General features: G+C 33.0%; 1 protein-coding gene across 5 annotated transcripts in view; it reads left to right on the top strand.

Annotated features, from left to right (window-relative positions):
* Positions 1–20353, top strand: part of Epha5 (EPH receptor A5) — a 293039-nt gene that overhangs the window by 228792 nt on the left and 43894 nt on the right. For 3 of the 5 annotated variants that reach the window (XM_042678116.1, XM_042678115.1, XM_042678117.1), the window contains one exon: positions 19224–19289. The exons of the other annotated variants lie outside the window; for them this stretch is intronic. In XM_042678116.1, the coding sequence (XP_042534050.1) occupies positions 19224–19289 (66 nt within the window). The remainder of the gene's footprint in view (positions 1–19223; positions 19290–20353) is intronic. 5 annotated transcript variants of the gene reach the window in all.

The raw sequence follows: 20353 nt of genomic DNA, 5'->3' as shown, positions 1-20353 counted from the left end.
CCATGATGATGATAAATTAGAGTTATGGTAATGACTCTTACATAAACATAATAGAATAGCCAACCCATAACTGTTTTTCTTCCTAAATAATACAATTTTTAATTCGGTGACAAAATCCATGAGTGATTTCAAGAAATATTATATAACATCCAGAAACTTTTCTGAGTTTATATTGCCAGGTATTTTACAGTACCTGCTGATACTAACATTACATTGGGCATACTCTTACCAAGCAGCACATTTTAAAATAACAATGTTAGAAACATTCGCATCTCTCTCTTTATTATCTTCAGTGTAGGAGCAACACAACAAAATATTTGGTTTCTCTAATTCATGATATGAGAACATTTCAATTCACCACTATTATTTCAAAATAATGGTCTACAAACATTTGTAATGCATATGTATGCATTCATTTTTGAAAGAGTTTTTGAAAAGTAAATTTCAGGTGGATATCTTGGCACACACCTGTAATCACAACGTTCTGGAGGCTGAGGCAGGCAGATTTTGAGTTTGTGGTGGCCAGCCCAGGCTGCGTAATGAGATGCTGTATAGAAACAAAATGAAACAAAAACTGTATCAATGTTTGATAAATTAACAATAGATGTGACTTTATAAACTGTAATAAATCCAGACAAGTATATTGATTTAATATCTGAGAGTTGTTATCCAATCTATTTCCTCATGATTGCATGCATTTTTCTTCAAAGGCTCTAAATCAAAAATAATTAGAGTGCAGGTCATAATTTATTAATGAATGACAAATGGGTATCTGGGCAAAGTAATTCCAGGAAGACAAAGAGCAGTGTAGCAACTAATTGCCCACAGTGGGATATAAAGCATGCTAGGAAACCTAACCTTTGTGGGTTACTGCCTTAACTGCTCAGCACTATTAAAGACCCCACCTGCAGTTTCTCATAGATACAACTTGTAAGCATCTCTGTGCCTCTCAGGATCTTATGCAGAGGCATATGTTTCCAAAAAACAACAACTCTATGCTACTGGAGACAATAGGCAATCAGTATCTCATTGATTTGCAACAATATTAATTATTTTAGTAGAGAATTTTAAAAAAATACTTTTTATTAAACCATACAAAGTAAAAGAAAAATCAAAAGCTTAAACCCTATGAGAACAAAATACACTTTCTGTCCAAAACTTCATTTGCCCAAAGCTCCATTTCTAAATAAATTTGAGCCCCATTTGAAATAGAGAGGAGGCCAAAGTGCCAGAAGATACTGGGTTCTGGCAGAAGGCCTTGCTAGGTTTCTGGGAATTTTTCCATTTCTCTTGGAGGCCATAATCACACAGGCTCTCAGAGGAACTGGTTACCCAGCACCAAGATGAAAATCAATAGCACTGTGATGACAAAAGGCAGAACATTTTTACAAGAAAAAAGTGGCTCCTATTCTTTCCTTATCTACTAGATTATTGCTGAGGAACAAATTTTAGACTTCTGTTTGATTTTATAAACCAACTCTAAGACATATTTGTTCAAGGTGTGTGCTCCAAATGGCCTTGCATGAACCTAGAAACAAATAAATGTTTCTAATAGTTTGGCAACTCAGTCTCCAATAGCCAAAATCTTTGTTTTGCTATGTGGAAGGACTGACTTTAGGTGCACCCAGGCTCTTGACAGTTTTAGTGCTACCAAGCATACTATATTCTAATTTTCTTCTTGTCTTTATTGTTATCTTTTTGCTTTTCTATAGTTTACTGTTATATTTGAATCTCACAGTTAACTGATCTTATGCGTTACATCCTATGCCCCCAATTTGCTTTTAGTAGTTTATGCACAACATTCTATTCTCTTGAAACCACTAATACTTTAAGTATACACAGCAAGGTGTTGTAGAAAAACTTCACTTGGTTCTAGTTATCAGGGTGGAGTTACTTCAATGGTATTGTATCTGCTAATCATCTGTTATCTTTTCTTCCCATTTGTATTTTGGTCTTGGAATGCATGTATTAATGATAACCTTTGTTGGGTTGTTCTGCATTCTTTTAGGTGGTCTTTCAGATGTGGTCAGAAAAGGAAACACAGAGAGGCTAAGAAAGACAAAATTCATTACCACTCTGAGATCTTTGAAACAGAAGCACAGCATGCCAGGCAGGACAAGAAGAAATACTGCAAGAAACAGGAAACCAAAGACACAAGTGAGGGGAAATGTAGGCTAGAGCTTTCACTGATAATCCTAAGGGAAAGGGAGATAAAGGAGGACAAATGGTACAGAATTGGATAATTTGAATAATTCTGGAAGACTAGTGCCTGAAGCCTGGACCCAAAATGATTAAAACAATATACTCCCTTATGCAAATCAACTAGGATTTAACTGGAAAATTTGCATAGTGGAATCATGTTTCAGAGGTGAATCCTTTGACAGCTACTGAGAGTGACAGTGTCTTCACGGCAGAAAGGTATTTTTTGTTGTTGTTGTTTTTAATGTTTTTTTAGTGAAATTTTTAAGATTTCAAAAGTCTACAATGTACTTTTTTTTTTTTTTGGTGGGTGGTGGGTCTTGAACTCGGCCTGGGTGCTGTCCCTCAGTTCTTCAGCTCAAGGCTAGCGCTGTACCACTTGAGCCACAGCGCCACTTCTGGTTTTTTGGTGGATTATTGGAGATAAGAGTCTCATAGATGTTCTTGTCTGGGCTGGCTTTGAAGTTTTAAACAGCAATCCTCAGATCTCAGCCTCATGAGTTGCTAGGATTATGGTGTGAGCCACTGGAATCCGGCATACACATTTTTTTTTTTAATTCAGTACACTGGGACCATAGAAAGTTGTAAGGAAACAAATATAGTTTATTATTTATTTACTTTTGTTTGATTTGGTTTGAGGTTTTCTTGTTAGGGTTTGTCTTACCTCCATTATCCACTCGTTTCCATCCTAGAAGGCAAAGAATCATCAATCATCAGGTTGATAGGTTAAGAACAATTAATGTGGAAACATTTTCTTGATTTTCTGAGACTATTTTCAGAAATTTAGGATCTTTCAGTATACCTCCAGATGGAACATTTACTGCCTTCCTCAAAGTGTACTCCATGCTTCTGATGTTGTAGAATTTTTGTGAGCTTGTTATACTGGAAAGATAGATGGACTCACTTAAATCTTTTCATGTCAGAATTTATTGACTAACATAAATTAAAAACCTATGTTAATTTTATTGACTTTACTTATTCATCAAGTACTACTAATTTCAGTTGGTACCCATGAGCACTGGCATTCAGAAATTCCTTTATGGTGATTGCAATGATTAAATAACTATCACCTATCTATTGTTATTTATCTATTTCACATAACACAAATATACATATATATCTATATCACATGGTGTGTGTAAATATATCACATAAACACACATATGTGTAACTACAGAATAGCTAAGAAAAGGTCAAAGGCACCATGGATTTTGAATGAGTTCAAGAGGCCACATTAAACCAAGGTCAGAGAGCTGATGCAGAAGTAAAGACAATCACTGTAGATGATGAGGCACACACACACACACACACACACACACACACTCACACCCATTCACAGAGCTATTCTGGTACAGAACTAGGTTGAGGTGCAAGCTGATTCATGGTATAGACTCATTCAGGCTTACCAGGTACAATTTAAGTGGGCAGGATTATCCAGCAGTGGGTAGAATTAGATCATACTGAGTCCTAGAGACAGAGTAGAGAACTGTGTTTCAGCTGTTGAGCATTGAATACATACACTAAATAAACTGATAGACCAGCGGACATTCACACACCAAAGTTTTCCTTTTCTTTCTTTTTTTTTGCCAGTCCTGGGGCTTGAACTCTGTGCCTGGGCACTCTCCTTGAGATTTTGTGTTCAATGCTAGCACTCTATCACTTAAGCCACAGATCTACTCTCAGCTTTTTGCAATTCATTCAGACTTTTTTTTACCCAGGCTGGATTCAAACTGTGAAACTAAGATCTCAGTCTCTTGACTAGGATTACAGGAGTGAGCATCATCTTTCGTATTGGTATTCCTCTTAGTATATGATCCAGGTGAAAGGTTTTCATGATTCTTCGGTATAGAGTATTCAATAAACTCATGGGCCGGGCTTTTCTTTTATGATTTTATAAATCCATGTGATCATGTGTTTCTGGTTCTATCTTGTAAGTTCATAGGGGGTAACATTTTATTTGCACAAGTAAATTATTTATCAGTCTGTTTCTCTTGATTTATGAAGGCTAGGTGATAGTTGTTTACTTACAAAAAGAAGGGTTTGCAGATTTTTTTTTTCCTTCAGGATTTATACTCCAAGTGGAATAAAACTGCTTTTATAAAATGGAATCATTCAGGTCAATGCACAGCCTAGAAGTAAGTGCAGAGTGAAATACAACTTAGGGAAGCAACAGTCTGTTCACAGGAATCTTTGTGCTACTCTAACACTAATGTGCACATTTCCTTTGATTTAAGAAGCAAATTTAATAAGCTTAGGTTAAAGTTCCTTCCATTTGTATAAGTTTTACCGAACTTACCAACATTTATCTGAAGTGAGATTCAAATGAAGTAATTGAAGTAACAGCATGCAGTCATAAACATAGATTACAAATTAACAAATGATCAATGACATTAACATTTAATAAATTTTAAATATCTAATTTTTAAATATTTAATAATTTTCTGATAATTTTACTCTAAAATTGATAGCTATAGGTTTCAAAATATGGATAAGTGTTATAAATACAAATATGTAATCATAGCATGAAAATTATATTACAAAGAGTTGAACAAACAAGTTTTTAAAATATGAACGAATATCAGATTCATTCAAGTGCTTTCCTATGACAAGTATTTTTTTAATCCTCTTTAGACAAGCTCGAATTTTTTTCACAAATTCTCAGTTTGTTCTTAATCAGGTATGTCACACTGAAACCAGTATTTACATATAGGAGATGGTGAACATAATTCCTTGGAAATTTTAAAACTACTAATATGGTAAGCCAATTTGTGCATTTGTAATGCTTCATTTTTATAATAGGAACCTCTTAGTGATTTATTTTGTGATCAATATCTCACTTTTTTCATAATTTTTTCTATTCTACTTGCTTTAAATATACATCTAGTGGTCAGCTCAACTGACCAATTATCTAGCAATTTGGAAATTATTGGGCTAGTGTAAAGCTGACCTTTCCTGGAGTCCAAACAATTTTCAGTTAAGTATTCCAACCCTCCCTTGTCCAGCATAAGTAGGAAAATAGCTACTATATAGTAAATATCTTCTATTACCCAGTGTATTTCTGCTCAAATCTTTATTTTTATTTTTATTTTTGTTGGTCATGGGACTTGAACTCTGGGCCTGAGCACTGACTCTCTGCTTTTCAGCTCAAAGCTAGCGCTCTGCCACTTGAACTACAGCGCCATTTTTGGTTTTCTGGCAGTTTATTGGAGATAAGAGTTTCACAGACTTTCTTGCCCTGGCTGGCTTCGAACTGCAATCCTCAGATTTTAGCCTCCTGAGTAGCTAGGATTAGAGGCATGAGCCACCAGCACTGGCTTCAAATCTTGAATTTTATAAACTTTACTCCCAAAAAACAAAACAGAATCTTTCTAGATTCTTAAATGTGTGATTATAATTAGCATGAAAACTAGATTTATAAATCCTGTTCTGCCATCCCCAGCTTAAAAGTTCATCACAGGATCATCTCAGTATACTATTTGTCTTGAATTAGAGCTTATCAATTTTCTGTCCATTCACAGTTTTCTGTTGACTTCAAATACAATATTCAGTTTGCATTTGAATACTGCCTCTGGTCTGCCTTGGCTTAGGTCCCAACATATTTCTGAAGGGAAGGTTAAAGTTTATAGCCTTAAATGACTATATTGGCATTCTGATATCACCAAGTCTTCTTGCTGTTCTCACGTCATATATCCAGTCTTCTTGTAACACTATATTTTACAAAATTGGAATGATTAAGTTGATTACCTTAATTTTCTTCTAGCTCATATATTTGTATTTAAATTTTTAATTAAATCAGCAAAAATATCCAAAAGAAAACATTAAAAGTAAATTAATCAAACATATAACATCAGAGGTAATTATTGATATACATACTTACATATCACATACAGAATATAATATACATATGTTATATATAAAGTATGTATATGTTATATATAACGTGTGTATATTACATGTATACATGTAATATACACACGTTATATATAATGTATGTATATGTTATATATAACATATGTATATTATATGTATAATATATTATGCATATATATTATGTATATATGTTATGCATATAATATATACACATAATATATATTAATTGTATATTATATATATAATTTAAGTTAGGTCTCTTTAGGCTTAACTCAATATTATAACAATATTTACCTGATATGAGGAAAACAACTTGAAATTGGAAAGATTTATTTTCTTTGTGTTTTCTGGGGTTCCAGTTGATTATTCACTGGCTCCATTGCTATGAGTCTGTGATGAAGCCAGCAACAAAGTGGAAGAGCAACACAAAGTCTACAGCAGTGGAAAGCGACTCACTTCAATGGTATCCAAAGGGGCAGGAGTTCCTGATAGCCACTTGGCTAGGAACTCCTGAAGGCACGTATCTTCTGATAGGCTAGTCATGTCCTGACACAATCTTTTCCCCAAAGACCTTGAGCTTGGAAGCCTTTACTGCAATTCATATCCACCTGATCACACCTCAGTGAATTTCCAGGGTTTTTAAAGCAAAAATGTACTGCCTGTTTGATATTCTAAGGTCTAATAGTTTAAAATGTTTAACCCTCTTCTCCCTCTGGTTTTCTGTGGCTGTTTTGAAGGAGCATATAATTCAGATTCACTAGTTCTGTCTTTAGTGTCCTTAGAACACATTCAGATAATTCAAAGTAAGGGTCATTGCATATGAGTAGTTTTTAAATTGTTGATCGATTTTGACAAATGACCTTTCTAAATCATTGTACCAATTGGCATTCCCAATAGACCATGAAATTTTCTGGTATCTCACAATCCAGTCCATCTTTGCTAATTTAATGAGGAGGACAAGAATGTTCTACTTTTAAAATTGTAGTTCTTAGGCTTAATATGTCCATTGTGATATGAGCAAAATTATGATCTTTAACTCTATTATCTATTTTTTAGTGGTGTCTAATAGGCTCTTTAACCTATTAAACCTAGTGGGAACTTAGTATTTAATATAATAAAAATATATTATTTCAACAATCCATTTTTGTTACATTTTAGTAGTGTTTAATTTAGCATAGCATTAAATGAATTCTGTGGGGTTCAGAATTTACACTAATGCTTCCCACAGAGTTACGTAAATATTGATCATTTTTTATCACTCTGCTTGGAACTCTTACAGGTGTCTAGCTCTAGCATATTTTGACTCAGTGTCTACATGGTCCTTCTATACTGTCTCTGAGCTATCACTGCCATTATACAAACATATCTCACTTGTACCAATAGCATATTATATTTAAAACTGTACTAAAATATTTTCTAGTACTTGACCAGGTGAATAGTTGGGAATTACATGTTGTCCGAAATACAAATATTTAATATAAATACATTCATTTATGTGAATAACTATATATACATACATTTATATAAAATTATATGTATAAATAATGAGTATATGTTACATATCTGTATAATGTATACTGCACATTATACAAATTTCAATGTCTATGATTCTGAAATGCCATATTTTGCATACCATACTGAAAATGCGATGTTAAGATTGCAAACAAATACTAATAGGAAACAAAATGTACTTACTAGAATTTTAATGGATTGATAGCAACTGTATCATTTGGCTTTGAAATTATCCTTACAATATTCAGTTCTTAAAGGCTAGTGAGAAAATGCACACTACCTTTGAATTTTAGTATGCTTATTATATGTCCACAATTACTTTTATTATTTAGAAGTGAAATAATTAAATTTAAATCCTAGCTCATTTGATTTATTCACTTAAGTGTTTAGTGCTGGTAGACATGATTCAATTATAGAAAACTAATTTAGTCATGTGGATGAAACTAAGGAAATCAGAAATTATATGATTGTCTTATGACTTTTACTTATTTGTACCCACAAATATTTTAATTAATATTATCTTAGTATCTTTTCATTGAGACAATTATGTTAGGGTTGTGGTGTGTTTGTGTGCGTGTTAGTACTAGGGTTTGAACAGGGTCTGGGTACTGTTCCTGATATTTTGTGCTTCTGGCTAGTGCTCTACAACTTGAGCCATAGCACCATTTCTGGCTTTTTGATGGCTAATTAGAGATCAGAGTCTCAAAGGCTTTCTTGTCTGTGATTACTTTGAATTATGATTCTTAGATCTCAGCCTCCTGAGTAGCTAGGATTAGAGATATGAGCCACTGGTGCCTGGCCAATTAGAGATAGAGCCACTGGTGCCTGGCCAACAAATGTGCTTTAAGAACATATTTTTAAAACTTTAAAATCATACTGTTGTCAGATATATATATTTATAATCATCTTGAAGGTAGCAATAGTAGCATTAAAATTTGCAGCTGTATCTGCTTTTGAATTTTTTTCTTTGATTTTAAAAGATGGATTAAAACTAAAATAGCTGAGCCCAAACAAGTAAATCATGAAAATTATACACTTTTCTCTAAGGGGCATCAGCCATAGATAATAGTTAGGTGAGAGGAAACATTCAATGAAAGAATTCACAGTAACTTTAAACTTTTAGAAAGGGAAACAGTTATTGTATATTTATTGTAGTAATCATCCTTCTGGAATAAAAGGGAAAATAAACTGTGAGATCAGACTGTTGTATATATTTATTAATACTGGTCCAGAATAAAACTAAAATATGGTTAATTAAAAAGATGAATGCATGTATTTTCCCTGTGTTAATAACGGTCATTTCTTCTCTGGAAGTGCATTGGGACCACAGAAATGAAAACAAACACAAGATGTCTTTACAGAGCTTTCTATAAGAAGGAATCTGCCAGCATAATTTGCATTTGACAAAGGATCCAGGGTAGGATGTCAAAAAAGCTTTATACTGGATAGAAGAGGAGCTTTAGGTGTGCCCTGACTAGAGGATATTAGCATGGAAAAATTAAAACTGAGCAAACTACACATAGGACATCCTAGGGAACACGGCTTCCTCTCTGTGGTCCTTCATTGGAAACAGGGTGAGAGGGAGGGACAATTCTAGGGAATCTGGCAGTTATTAAGTTCTATGTTTGCTACAGAGGCTGTTTGGCTCTCTGCAGATTGTGGGTATTAGGATAAATTGAGAAGAAATTGAGAATCCCTGGTATGATTATTTCTACCTGAGTAAGAATCAAATGACTTTGCAGAAATGGTAGTTGTGACTTGCACCTTGAGGATGAGGAGAAAATGTAGCAGGCGATTCATTATACAGAAGACATGTAGTTGAAAATGACTCCTTAGCCCCGTTTGCCACAGCACCCTTGTGTTGTTCGGTCCCTTCAGACCTCATTAGCTGCATGCACTTTCTCAAATACAAACTGAGTTTTGAACAAGTTTTTTTGAGGAAGTTTTAAGGAAGTTAATTTTCATATGCATACACACAAGATGTTTTTAATCTTTTTTTCTTTAAGTAGTTGTACAAAGAATTTGCCATTCAACAGCACAGTTTATGAATACAATGCATCATGACCAACGTCACCTTTCCTCATTCTCTACCATCCCTCCCAAAATCTTTTATAGAAAATGATGGGTATTACTTTACTCTTGGTGGTGCTGGTGATTGAACTCAGGGCCTCACACTTAAAAGTAGGCTCTGGCCCACTTGAACCAAACCTCCAGATGCTTTTGTATTGATTATTTATCAGGTAGTCTCAAACTGTATGCGTGGGACAGCTAGGGCTACAAGTTTCCTGCTTAAGCCTGTACATATTGGTGAGGATAGCAGTGATCAGCCATTATTCTTCCCGGTTGCTAGACTCACAGATCCACACCACTGCTCACAGACATTGGTTGAGATGGAATCTCATGAACTTTGTTTTTTTGCTTCAACAGGTTCAAGCTTCAATTTGTTACTTTCCCCCAAAGTAACTAGAAGTACATGCTTGAGCTATCCTGCACAGCAAAAATATTTCATTTTTGTAGTACATAACTGTGTTTAATGTTATTTGTTTCATTATAATTCAAGGTAGAAATATGGCTTAGTTGATTCATATACTATGTCATGTTTATCCTATGACTCAGTGGTGACACATTTAAAAATTTTAAATAACCATACTTTTTCCTAATTTCCTTCATGGGTTTTTCCTGTTTTTTAGCCAATGTGAGAGAAACAGATATTCCAGATCCTAAGTGAATAATAAATAATAACATCATTATTCCATCAGATTGACAGATATTGACAGATATTGTAAATGGTGAATTTGAACATCCTAAAGTAGAACATCTCTTTCTACAATGAGTTAATCAATGAGTTAATGAATTGAACTCCTTCAAAACTTCAGCGGGAATGCTCCAATAGTGAGAAATGTATATGTATATTGTATTTTCCTGCCTATGATAAAAATTGAAACTATGATAAAAATTGAAAAGAAGTTATGTTTTTACTTTTGTTGTATTGGTTACAGTGGAAGTGTAGTTATAGTAGTCTTGTTTCTTGACAGACAGGAGTTGAGAATCCTGTAATTAGCTGTCCATATTTTCAACTATTGATGAATAGCAACTAATACCCTGTCCAGATGTTCCATAATTTTTAAGATATCTGTCCAATGAGCAAATAATATAACATATCTTTTTTAACTTAATTAACATTGATCTTGACTTGTTATACATACATAATATGTGTATGACTTACATAAATCATATGCATAGGTTCCAATATAGTCTAGCTCTTAGGTAAGTAAAGAGAAAGGACTGTTATGTCAAAATACTTTGCACATTTCCAAAGCTAATTCCTGAGGAGTCTGGGGAATCATCTGAACATCACTTTGTGTAATTGACTTTGTATAAATCTCTATTCCAAGAAGGGAAACTTGGGGAAATTATACATAAATAACAGACTGGGAATGTGGATTAGTGGTAGAGTGCTTGCCTAACATGCATGAAGTCCTGGGTTTGATTCCTCAGTACTACATAAACAGAAAAAACTCAACTGGTTCAAGTGGTAGAGTGCTAGCCTTGAGCAGAAGAAACTCAGGGACAGTGCCCAGGACCAGTGTGCAAGCCCCAGGACTGGCAAAAAAAAAAAAAAAAAAAAACATAAATAACTTAACTGGCTTGTCATTTTCAATTATATTATGACTCTTAGAAAACTCAGGCTGTTAGTATTGAAATATAGGAGTCTAAAAGCATCAAAAAAGGAAAAAAAAGCCCACTACAATTAACATTAAAGGAAAGAAAATAAGTCAACATTTATTTACTTAGAAAAGCTATTTTTAATTGGTTGATAATACAAATTAACATAGGAAATAAATTACAGGAGAATTATTTTTTAACAGGAGAATTATTTAAAGCACTTACCAGAGAACAAATAGTTTTAAAGCACCTCCAAGTACTTTAGAAGTTTTTACTAACATGAAGACAATTAAAATGCTAATTATAAATCTTCTCCTTTGTATTCATTAGGTAAATTCCTTTCAGATTATTATAAAACACATCATTCAGTACAAGTATTCATGGAGTATCTATTAGAACAGTGGTCTGAACATAGAAAATCCTTTGAATCTATTAAAAGCTTTGGGAAATAGAAGGGTGTTTGTGTCACATAATCAAGGTATTTTGATTTCCTTTCTGTACAGTATAACTTGGACATTTTTATGTTCATTTGTTTGAAAAATAAAAAATAGCTTTTATTGATTGATATTTGTGACTATGGAAAAGTTATTGGGATATAACTTCTCTATTCTTCCAGCATAGTGCATAGGCTCTTGATCAATGTTTGATAACAATGAGAATGCTTGTTTCTGCCACTACAGCAAAAGTTTCTGAAAGGAGACTTATTGATGCAATCTATTCTCAGTTCCAATCTACTTAGCTAAGCAAACTGTAACAAATATGTTTCTTTACCTTGTGGGATTAATGGGGAAAAACTGAGTTTTTATTTTTTAACAATTTCTAATTAAATACATACTCAGAGCTGTCATTTAAATACAGCTTTAGAGCATAAAGAGCAATTGAAGTATATACATATATATGTCTATATAAACATACACATATAGAGAGAGACATATTTATATATGTATATACACTGTCATTTCTTATATATGTATATCTGACATTTCTCAAATGACTTCTGGTTTATGTCTTTTGTGTTTGGGGAATTTTTGCTTTTATTTAATTTGATATTCTTAAGTCCCGATTACAGTTTTCATAGTAAGAAATAGAAATCCTGATACAAATCATAGAGTCATAGAGTGAATGTGTGTGTGTGTGTGTGTGTGTGTGTGTGTGTGTGTGTGTGTGTGTGTGTAGCTTTTACTTCAGGGTAAAGAGATAGCTGCAGAGGTAGCTCACACACGTGCACACGCACACACATACACACACATGCAATTTTTTGGTGGTAATGGAGTTTTGAATTCAAGGCCCTGATGTTACTAGGAAGCAAACTACCACTTGAGCTATGTATCCAGGAGCTTTTTGCTTTGGCTGTTTTTTAGATAGCATTTTGTTTTTGCCTACACTGGCCTAAGACTGTAATCTTACTGCCACTCTCTTAACTAGGATCCTAGATATGGGCCACATTTCCTGGGCTTGCTGGTTGAAATTGGGGTCTCTCTAATGTTTTGCCCAGTTTGACTGTAATTTCTCTCCCTTTGAGATTTACCTCATAAGAAATTTGGGTTTATAGTCATGAGCCCCTGTGTTTATAATTGCATTTTATGTCAGTTGTTTTCAATTTAAATAATATAATGGAGTATGGATAATTACATATTCTAAAGACATATTTGATTACTATTTGAGGATATTTAGATGTTCTGTGAGTCTCACTGTGAAATAATTCGATTAAAAAAAAAACTGAGTACTAGGCAATGAATAACAAAAGAAAGATCCATACTGGGGATCCCCAATGAAAATTTATAAACTCTCAGGGTGGAGGTGTAAAACGAGAGAAGAATAGGCAAAGAAATGAGGTGAAAGGAGTTGGTAGATAGGAAAGAGGAAATGTGCTTCCAAGACTAGGAGAGGCAGTGATCAGTAACCACACCCCATTTCTTCAACCTTTCATTCTGCATATGCCACTTCTCTTCAAGCTGCAGAACTCTTACCTTTCTGATGAATTTGGAAACATAATTTAAAATTGAGCATTATAATGCAAATTACAATTGGAAGCACAAAGAGAAAGTAGAATATGGGAATATCTGCATTGCAGTGTGGTAAGATGAAACCAAGAGACCCACCATCTCACAGACTACCCGCAAGGGGCTTGTCTCAGATAAAGCAATTGGTTAGAAGGTGCCTAAAGTAGCATAGAGACTGGTATAAGTATTTACTGAGGAAATGCTTTATACTAAGAAGTGGAAAACGAAAAAATGTTGACTCTTGGCTACATTTTCTAATGTACTAAAATCAAAGTAGAAATATTAGGAAGATGGGGAAGTAGGAGGAAGAAAAGGAGGAGGTAAAAAAGAAGCAGAGCTTTCTGTATAACCAATTAGCATTGATTTTCTCATAGGATGGAATAATTCTTTACCTTTTATATCGGGAATACGGTAAATAAGGATTTGAGTATTGACCCGTATGTTCATCATGCATCTTTATGTTTATTTTTAAATCTGTTTCTCTCATGTTTAACAAAAGATACCTTGAGCTTTAGCTTGGCTTTGTCAAGAAATCATTGCTAAATCTTACAATTCTAATCGAAGTGAATTAATATAAAGATACAAAAATAATTCTTACAAAATAATTTATTTTCACCATTTGGGCTGCTATAACAAAATACCAGATACAAGATGGTTTATGAACAATAGAACTCCATTTCTGATATTTCTTGAGGCTAAAAGATCCAAAGTCATTATGATGGCCAAATTCATTCATAGTCCACAGTAAATGGCTGCCTTCTTAAATATATTTACATAAGAAGGAAGGTAGAGACAGGTAGTGGTGATCATGCCTGTAATCCTACTTGGGAGACTGAAAGAGGACTAAAGTTTGAGGCCAGCCCAGACAGAAGGGATTGTGAGACTCCTTAACTGGTTTTAAGTCAAGAAAGTTTGAATGACTTCAACTCAACAGAAAAAAAAAGCTTTCCATGGTTGTCTGTCATCTCAGCTGGGACAGAAATTCTGTAGTATGTCAGTCTCAATCCAGGAGCAGAGAAGATGAAAAATGAAACCCCACCCCATTTTATACGCAAGGAGCAGTAATACAAAAAAATAAACAACCAAACAAAGAAATTAGTAAATAAAGGTTGTACAAGGGAGTTCTCTTAGTACTTTTTTGATAATGGCCAAGGTGCCATTAATGAGTCTTGATGTAGTTCCAAAGGCTAAATTGCTAATATCATTTCCTCAGGCACTAGGACATCAATGGTGTAGCTTTTATGTTGTGCCATGAGACAGTTTTTTAAGAGTACCAAGCAATTTACATTGACCCCATTAATCACGAGTAAAAGTTTTCCCAACTTTTTTTGTGGAAATACTACGTACACACTTAAATTCTTTTCATCATTTAAAATGATACAATTTTTAAAGAATAACTGAAAATGGATGAATATATGCTTCAATAATCATCATGAATGATAATTCTCTTTTGTTAACTTTCTTAAGAAATATAAAGTAAAATCAGTAAATATTTGGTATCAGAGAAAATTGAAAATCTTGCCATCATTCTAATGAACATAAAATTCTAACAAAACTTACCTATTTTTTGCTTAATTTAAAGTATAATACCATGATTTTCATTACTCAACACACTCTATAAATATATTTTATTGAAAAAATAGGTGACCAATCTGTGTCTAAATTCATTCCCTACTCTTTGCCTTAAGGTGATCTTACTAAAATGAGAGTTAAAAAGTGTTCCAGTGTTGTTTTCCCTAGGTAGTACAAAGAGTTTCATATGTATTATTAAGTCATTCTTCAAAACTACCCTATATGATGTTGTTATTTCATTTGTCTCAATATTAGATTACTTAAAGGCATATCTTTAGTAATGCATATATCTGGGACTACACAGAGTTTGACTAAAATCCCTAAGCTTGTCTCTAATTTTACACCACAATGACGTGAAAGTATAAAATCATTTTTATTGCTCTTTGATGGGTTTTGAAGCATTGATGTCTATTAGCTTATGATGAAGATAGTTCTTTATTAAAATATCCTAAGTCCAAAATAGAGCTAATTTACTAAACACCATAGCTTAGCAAAATAATGCATTGGTTGGCTATATTCACCAGCACTTAGTGAACATTATTGTTGCATTTAAAATGAGGTAAAAATTGTGTCTTTTAGTAGTTCTCTTTTTCTCCTTCTCCTTTTTCTTCTCATTTTCTTTATTCTCCTCCTCCTCTTCCTTTTGCTTTTGTTCTTCTCGCTTTCCTTCTTTTTTCTCCTCTTTCTTTGTGGAAGTCTTCCTCCTCTTCCTCTTCTATTTCCTTCCTTTTCTCTCAAGTAAAGTGAAGGTATTTTCTATCTAATGAAAGTACTTCTTCTGTGAATATTTTCTTCCAGAGTTTTCACATATCTACTGGCATTGTATAGTTTCCTAATCCATTTATCTGACCAATTAAAGGAATTTAAGACAGCATTCAATTATGCCCAATCTTGTCTAGTTTAGCCTCTGGATCATCTCTTCCCTAGAGATGTAATTACCTTGCTTCCCCAGGAGAGAGGTTATCTTACTTACATCCATATACTGCATACATATTCAAGTCTCTCTGTGAGACTTGAATGAAGTTTTATTTGGAACTTCTTTGTATCTGGCAAGCTTCTGCTATCATGATTTCATCTTTTGAAAGCCAAATCAAAATATCTTGCTATAACAAAAACAAATTTTAATTTTTTAAAAAAAATTAGAATCCCTCCAAGGCTAAACTCTTTTAAATTTGGATAATAATGATCTCCATGCATGTAGTTACTTTTGTTTTTTTTCTGTCAGTCATCGGTCCCAAACTCTGGGCCTGGGCACTGTCCCTCAGCTCTTCAGCTGAAGGCTAGCACTCTACCACTTGAGCCACAGCGCTACTTCCAACACTTCCAACTTTTTCTGTTTATGTGGTGCTGAGGAATTGAACCAGGGCCTCATACATGCAAGGCAAGCATTCTACCACTGAGCCACCTTCCCAGCCTTGCAGTTACTTCCATAATTGTAGATGTTAAAAGATGATGGGAATGCAGAAGTACCTGTGCTGAACCACAGAAAACAGCTGCATTTTCTAGTCTGTATTTTGGTTTCTGTTTCTACATTATTTCTAATACTTGTAACCATTTTCAACCTGTGCTTACCTGAGTATGTTTTATGTAAAAACTATGGCTTTTTAATACATCTAGTGCTATGGTGGTACTATGACAGCTTCTATAGAATTTACTGCACAAGATTTATTTGGGAGGATTATTATTCTACTTCATATATTCAAAGAAGATTGTCTATTTTAATTCCTTAAATAAAATATTAAATCAAAATATGCTTTTATACCTAAGTCCTTAGAAAATCTTCTTTATGTAAATGATTTTTAAAATTATATTGGCCATTGCATAGTTATGTAAATTAGTCTGCATGTAATTAGTTGTTTAATTGTAATATATTGGAATATTTAGTGCGTTAATATCATGATCATGATCATGGATCATGAAAAATCAATGCTTTTTATATGAGGAATATCTATTCTATCACATTGATTATATTATTAGCATTTATACTTTTCTCTCTACTTTTCTCCAAAATATATGATGTGCTAGACATTGATAAAGTGAAATACACATCTTCTGTATTTTCACAAAAACCTAAGAAAGCACGATCTATTATTATCACTATGCTATAACTGACAACTTAAGCTCAAAAGAAGCTGTTTATCTAAGGTGATTTATTCAGGCCACATTAAAACAAGGCCAAAAAGTAACTGTACAAAGTATAAAATAGTGACTCAGAAAAAAAAAATAGAAGTATAAGTATTTGATTTTACATGGTATCAAGTTTTTAATTTAAATATGATTGAAAAAAGGGTGGAATTCCAAATAATAGTAATTTAGATCCTTCAGACTTAAAATTTGTAGATTGGGTATAATACTGAAATGCGTATGTATGTATATGTACTTGTGTGTACTAATTCAAAACACACAGTGCTTACAATATAAGAGAAATAAGTTGAATGTTCTTGCTGATTTAGAAATCATTAATTCCTTTTTTGAGTAATAGAAGACTGAACAAGTAATACACAATTCCTACTCAGTAGATAATTGCAAACCTCAGTAAAGTTTTGGCTCCTGTCAGCACAATTCTCAGTTATGAACTATATACTTTTTCACAGAGGGGCAATTGTCTTCTATATGGAGATGGAAACATCTTGTCAAGCATGAATAATAATTTATATATTTGTGACTCAGACATACAATTAACACTGATACACAAAATTTCTGTATTGGTAAATATCAGTAAGTTGAGTTAATTGTACTACTAACAATAATTAGATTAAAATAGTGACATTCCTAATATTTTAATTATAAGGGTAAAAATATTAAGGAATCCTTTGCATTTCAGGAACTAACATTCTTAAGGGGGAAGTATGAAAGATTTAAAGGGCCAAATAAAACATGTCATAAATTCATAGACCATTGTGCCTTTTTTACAACAGAACTCTACCTTAACTGTTTTAAAGAAGTCATAATTAATTCATAGTGAGTATAACTATGTCACTAAAACTGGGATTATACCATGGCTTAATTTTCTGCCTCTAATCTGAGTCATAAGGTAAAGCACAAACTTATAGGAAAGAAGACCTAAGAAAAATGTTAGTAATTATTTAAGGTGTCCATGTAATAAATGTAAATAGAAATATGTTAAGTTCTGCCAAAGCATTTTGTAGATGTTTTGCTTATACTTAGAATATTTTATTATTTGATCTAATATAATTATGGCATGAAAATACAATGGAAATAATTGGCATGTTCTTTAAAACACTATCACAAATAGTCAAGTTAAACAAATCAATGCCATAGATTTTTGTTTTGCCTCTTAAATTATATTTTAGCGACAATCAAATCCTCATAAAATTAGTATTTAAAACATCATCAGTGCTACAAAAAATTTTAAAAGACATGGATCAATATCTAGTTTTCCTTTGAAAAATATCCATTAGAATTTGATTTCTAAATACTTGTCTGTCTTCATTAACATTTAAATATTTACTGGATATTTATATTTTATTTTCTTCTCCTAATTTGATCAAAATTCAGCCGATATATATCATATAAAGTTAAACAAGACAGAGTTTAATCAAATGCCTGACCTACTGGTACATTATGACTCTTTTGATATCACTATAAATGTTATTCATAAAAAATGAAAGTGAATGCATTGAAGCACTAAATAATTTCTTTAACATATTCCACCATAGATTCATGTGGTTTTGATCAATGAAGTGCACTTTATTAAACAATTTATCTTGCATCTTCTAAAGATTTTTTTGCCATAAGTATGCGGAAATTAAGAAGAAACTTCAATGTTGCCATACTGTGAACGTATTTGCACTATATTTATCTACATTTTGCTCTTCTATACAACCATAGATCTAAAAAACATATTTGGGGTTTCATTTTTAAAATCTGAATATTTGAATTGCTGACCTTTCAAAAGTGATTGTACGTTACATAGGCATAAAATTTTACTGACACAACAAATCAATGAGTCAAATGAATTAGAAGTGTTTTCTAATTCTAAACTTCCAGGCTACACATAGATATGTCTCTAAATGGCTATTTAGAAAGTCTTCCAAATTTAAGATCTGAGGATTTGTGACAGAAACATCTAAATGGGCTTATACATTAATATATATTTATTGCAAACAATTATGATATATTGGGTTACAATATTTTCTCCTGGTTGCTCATTTTAAGTAAAATAAAAGTAACTATTTAGTAGTGTAGTTCTGTATTTCTTAATCCAGAAAATACTACTTAAGTGAAAGGCAGTGTGGAAAAAAAATGATTGCATGCTTATAAGAATCTTTGCTTTAGGAAAGCAATGCTGACATCCGAGTAAATCCACAGTGTGGTTATGGTATACTTGAGGGGAGTGGGATCTCTTCCTTATCTTGGGCTCTCTTGTTTGCTTTTCAGTTGCTGCGAATGTGGCTGTGGGAGGGCTTCTTCCCTGTGCGCTGTTGCCCATCCAAGCCTAATATGGTTAGTGTTCCCTCCAGCTTTCACTCCTATGTAATGTCCACCTCTGTGTAACACCATCAGCATCTCTTTTCTTTCTTCATATGTGTACATTTTACAATGAGTGCACCAGTTACGTCTTAACAGTGAGAAAGTCGGTGAAACTCTTCCCCAAAGCTGAATTTTAATGAATGATTTCACAATGGATTATTTTAAATTATATCCTTATTCCCAATGTCAATCATTCGTAGTTCTCTTCTAAGGCTTTTACTGCGGCTCTGATTTGAACTAGGAATTCTACATTAGAGCATCTGTTCTACATTAATACATCACTGTTTTTGTTGTTGTCCATTCTATAAAACCCATACACCTGGAAGTAGAACACTACTTCCGTCAAGGTGAAAACACCTTTTCCATCTACCAGAACCACCAAACGACCATGATGTCCTGAGATCTTCTATATTCAGTCATTGTGGGTAGCCATGACATTGGTTTATAAAACCGCTTGTGATTTTTTGATGGTTTACTTAATTTTGATAAATTTCAGTTATTTTAGGTATTTTAAATGATATTCCCATTGTGATACCACTAAAATAAAAGAAAATATATGTCCATTTCTGGGATCAGGGTCCAAATGGAATAATCTTAATTATTTATCAATATAAATTCTAAATATAAGTTAAAGGTTTGGGACTAGAATAATATGGGATGATATCCTAGAAATTTCTAATCATAGTATTAGAAGGACTTCTGTATAAGAGTACTACAAAGAGTGAAATTCTATAGGAATTACCTTGTAGATTAGGGTGTAAGTCTTTGGGTTAATTATGAAGTTTTCACTTGTATTCCAATTTCGAAAGATGCTATAAGGCATTTGAGAGGATTATAGATTTTCATAGTAGCATAGTAAGTTGTTACTAGTATGCTCTAGACATGAATTATTTTTGTAAATATAAAATGTGTATATGTGAATGAAGAAAAGTGCCCATAAGTGGACATGTAAGAAAACACCAATGATTCTGAAAACAAGGAGAAGAAATAGACTGATGGAATTTAATTTCTTTTCTCAATCTCTTGAATTTTTATTA

This window comes from Dipodomys spectabilis, unplaced genomic scaffold (genome assembly GCF_019054845.1).
Source record: "Dipodomys spectabilis isolate Male_0828 unplaced genomic scaffold, ASM1905484v1 ptg000043l, whole genome shotgun sequence".
Lineage (NCBI taxonomy): Eukaryota > Metazoa > Chordata > Mammalia > Rodentia > Heteromyidae > Dipodomys > Dipodomys spectabilis.
The sequence above is the reverse complement of the archived record's forward strand: the minus strand, read 5'-3'. Positions and strand labels throughout refer to the sequence as shown.